The sequence below is a fragment of the Protobothrops mucrosquamatus genome, unplaced genomic scaffold, assembly GCF_001527695.2.
Source record: "Protobothrops mucrosquamatus isolate PMUCROS unplaced genomic scaffold, P.Mucros_1.0 scaffold3685, whole genome shotgun sequence".
Lineage (NCBI taxonomy): Eukaryota > Metazoa > Chordata > Lepidosauria > Squamata > Viperidae > Protobothrops > Protobothrops mucrosquamatus.
The window spans coordinates 110,757-113,389 of record NW_015389642.1 but is presented as its reverse complement, the minus strand read 5'-3'; the positions used below and the strand labels follow the sequence as shown (position 1 = coordinate 113,389).

The window sequence follows — 2,633 nt, the reverse complement described above, 5'->3', positions numbered from 1 at the left end:
AAAGGATGGATCTAATCTACATATTATAAAGGATGGATCTAGTCTACATATTATAAAGCATGGGTCTATACATATTATAAAGGATGGATCTAGTCTACGTATTATAAAGGATGGGTCTACTCTACATATTATAAAGGATGGATCTAGTCTACATATTATAAAGATGGGTCTACTCTACATATTATAAAGGATGGATCTAGTCTACATATTATAAAGGATGGATCTACTCTACATATTATAAAGGATGGATCTATTCTACATCCAATAAGGGATGGGTCTACTCTACATCCCATAATGGGTCTACTCTACATCCCATAACGGATGGGTCTACTCTACATATCTAGATCTAGTCTACATATTATAAAGGATGGGTCTACTCTACATATTATAAAGGATGGATCTAGTCTACATATTATAAAGGATGGGTCTAGTCTACATATTATAAAGGATGAATCTACTCTACATATTATAAAGGATGGATCTACTCTACATATTATAAAGGATGGGTCTATTCTACATCCAATAAGGGATGGGTCTACTCTACATCCCATAACGGATGGGTCTACTCTACACCTCATAAAGGATGGGTCTACTCTACATCCAATAATGGATGGGTCTACTCTACATCCAATAACAGATGGGTCTACTCTACATCCCATAACGGATGGGTCTACTCTACGTATTATAAAGGATGGATCTAGTCTACATATTACAGGATGGATCTACTCTATGTATTATAAAGAATGGATCTACTCTACATATTATAAAGGATGGGTCTACTCTACATCCAATAAACGATGGGTCTATTCTACATCCCATAAGGGTTCCAGATGTTCTTCATACCAGGCCCATCATCTTGCTTGACCATAGATGAAGGCGGATTCAGATCTCCAACGCTTGGAGAACAGGGTGGGTGGAGGAGAAGGAGGTCCCTAGAAGTCTCAGGGATGGGTCTACTCTACAAAGACTCAACTCCACGACGGACCTGAAGTGAAGAATACCTACCCACTCAGGTTGAGGGACAGCTTCCAGCAGCTGGTAGAGCGAGTCTTCCTCGGCCTTGCTGTTGTAGTTGGCCACGCCAAGCTCCAGAGCTTTCTGATAGGTCAGTGGCTTGTGCGACAGTTCACAACGTCCAGAGGCCGAAAGAGCCCCAAGCACCAGCAAGGTCTTCCAGAAGTAGCCTCCCATCCTTGGTTCTTCTGCTTACGGAGGTCCACAGCAGATGTGGTTCCCGGGACCGGGAGGTCTCCTTTTTATGCCCGAATACTCCGGTCATCTGCTCGGGGGCAGGTGACCCGGGGTTTTCCTCCCGAGCGGAATTCTCCAAGGTTCTTCCTGCAAAACAAGCGCTCCGTCCTTGAGATGGAGGACAGATAAGCCGGGACTTTGAGACTCATTTATGGTGCTCATTGACGTTCTTCTGGCACCTCTCCAGATCAATGTTCCTCATCCTTGGCGATGGCCCAGCGACTCTGGCTGAGGGGAGCTGTGTTGTATGGAGGAGAAGCGAAAGTAGTTGTTGTTGTTGTTGTTGTTGTTGTTGTTGTTGTTGTTGTTGTTGTTGTTGTTCTTCTTCTTCTTCTTCTTCTTCTTCTTCTTCTTCTTCTTCTTCTTCTTCTTCTTTTTCTTCTTCTTCTTCTTCTTCTTCTTCTTCTTCTTCTTCTTCTTCTTCTTCTTCTTCTTCTTCTTCTTCTCCTTCTCCTCTTTTTCTCCTTCTCTTCCTCCCCTTTCTCCTTCTTCTTCTCCTTTTTCTTCTACTTTTCCTCCTCCTCTCCTTCTCCTCTTTCTCCTCCTCCTCCTTCTCTTCCTCCTCCTTCTCCTCCACTTCCTCTTTGCTCATCCTTTTCCTCCTCCACTGCTCCTCCTCCTCTTTTTCTCCTCGTTCTTCTCTTTCTCCTCCTCCTTCTTTTCTTCTCTTCCTCCTCCTCCTCCTCCTCCTCCACTCCTCTTCTCCTCTTCCTCTTTCCCCTTCCCCTTCTCTTCCTCCTCCTCCTCCTCCTCCTCCTCCTTTTATTCTACTTTTCCTCCTCCTCCTCTCCGTCTTCTTCTCCTCTTTCTCCTCCTTCTCCTCCTCCTCCTCTTCTCCTTTTCCTCCCCACCTCTCTTCCTCCCCTTCTCCTCTTTCTCCTCCTCCCTCTTCTTCTCATCCTTTTCCTCCCTCCTCCTCCTCTTTTTCTCCTCCTCCTCCTCTTCTTCTCTTCCTCCTCCTCTCCTCCTTCTCCTCCTCTCCCCCTCTTCTCCTCCTCTTTCTCCTCTTCCTCCTCTTTCTCTCCTCCTCCTCCTCTTCTTCTCCTCCTCCTCCTTTTCCTCCTCCACCTCTCTTCCTTCTCCTTCTCCTCCTCCTCTCCTTCTCTTCCTCTTTTTCTCCTTCTCTTCTTCTTCTCCTCCTCCTTCTTTTCTTCTACTTTTCCTCCTCCTCTCCTCCTCCTCTTCCTCTTTTCCCCCTTCTCCTTCTCCTTCCTCCTCCTCTTCTCCTCCTTCTCCTCCCCCTCCTCCCCCTCCTTCTGCTCCTCTTTGTCTTTTTCTCCTCTTCCTCCGCCTTCTCCTTCTTCTTCTACTTTTCCTCCTCCTCCTCCTCTCCCTGTCTTCTTCTTCTCCTCTTTCTCCTCTTCCTCTTCTCCTCTTCCTCC

At 46.1% G+C, this 2,633-nt stretch overlaps 1 protein-coding gene across 1 annotated transcript in view; it reads right to left on the bottom strand.

Moving 5' to 3' along the window:
* Window positions 1-2,633, bottom strand: part of LOC107298065 (cathelicidin-related peptide batroxicidin-like) — a gene marked incomplete at its 3' end in the record, with an annotated part of 34,399 nt that overhangs the window by 13,747 nt on the left and 18,019 nt on the right. Inside the window, exon 5 of the mRNA XM_029286445.1 lies at window positions 1,006-1,205. Coding sequence (XP_029142278.1) covers window positions 1,006-1,205 — 200 coding nt within the window. The remainder of the gene's footprint in view (window positions 1-1,005; window positions 1,206-2,633) is intronic.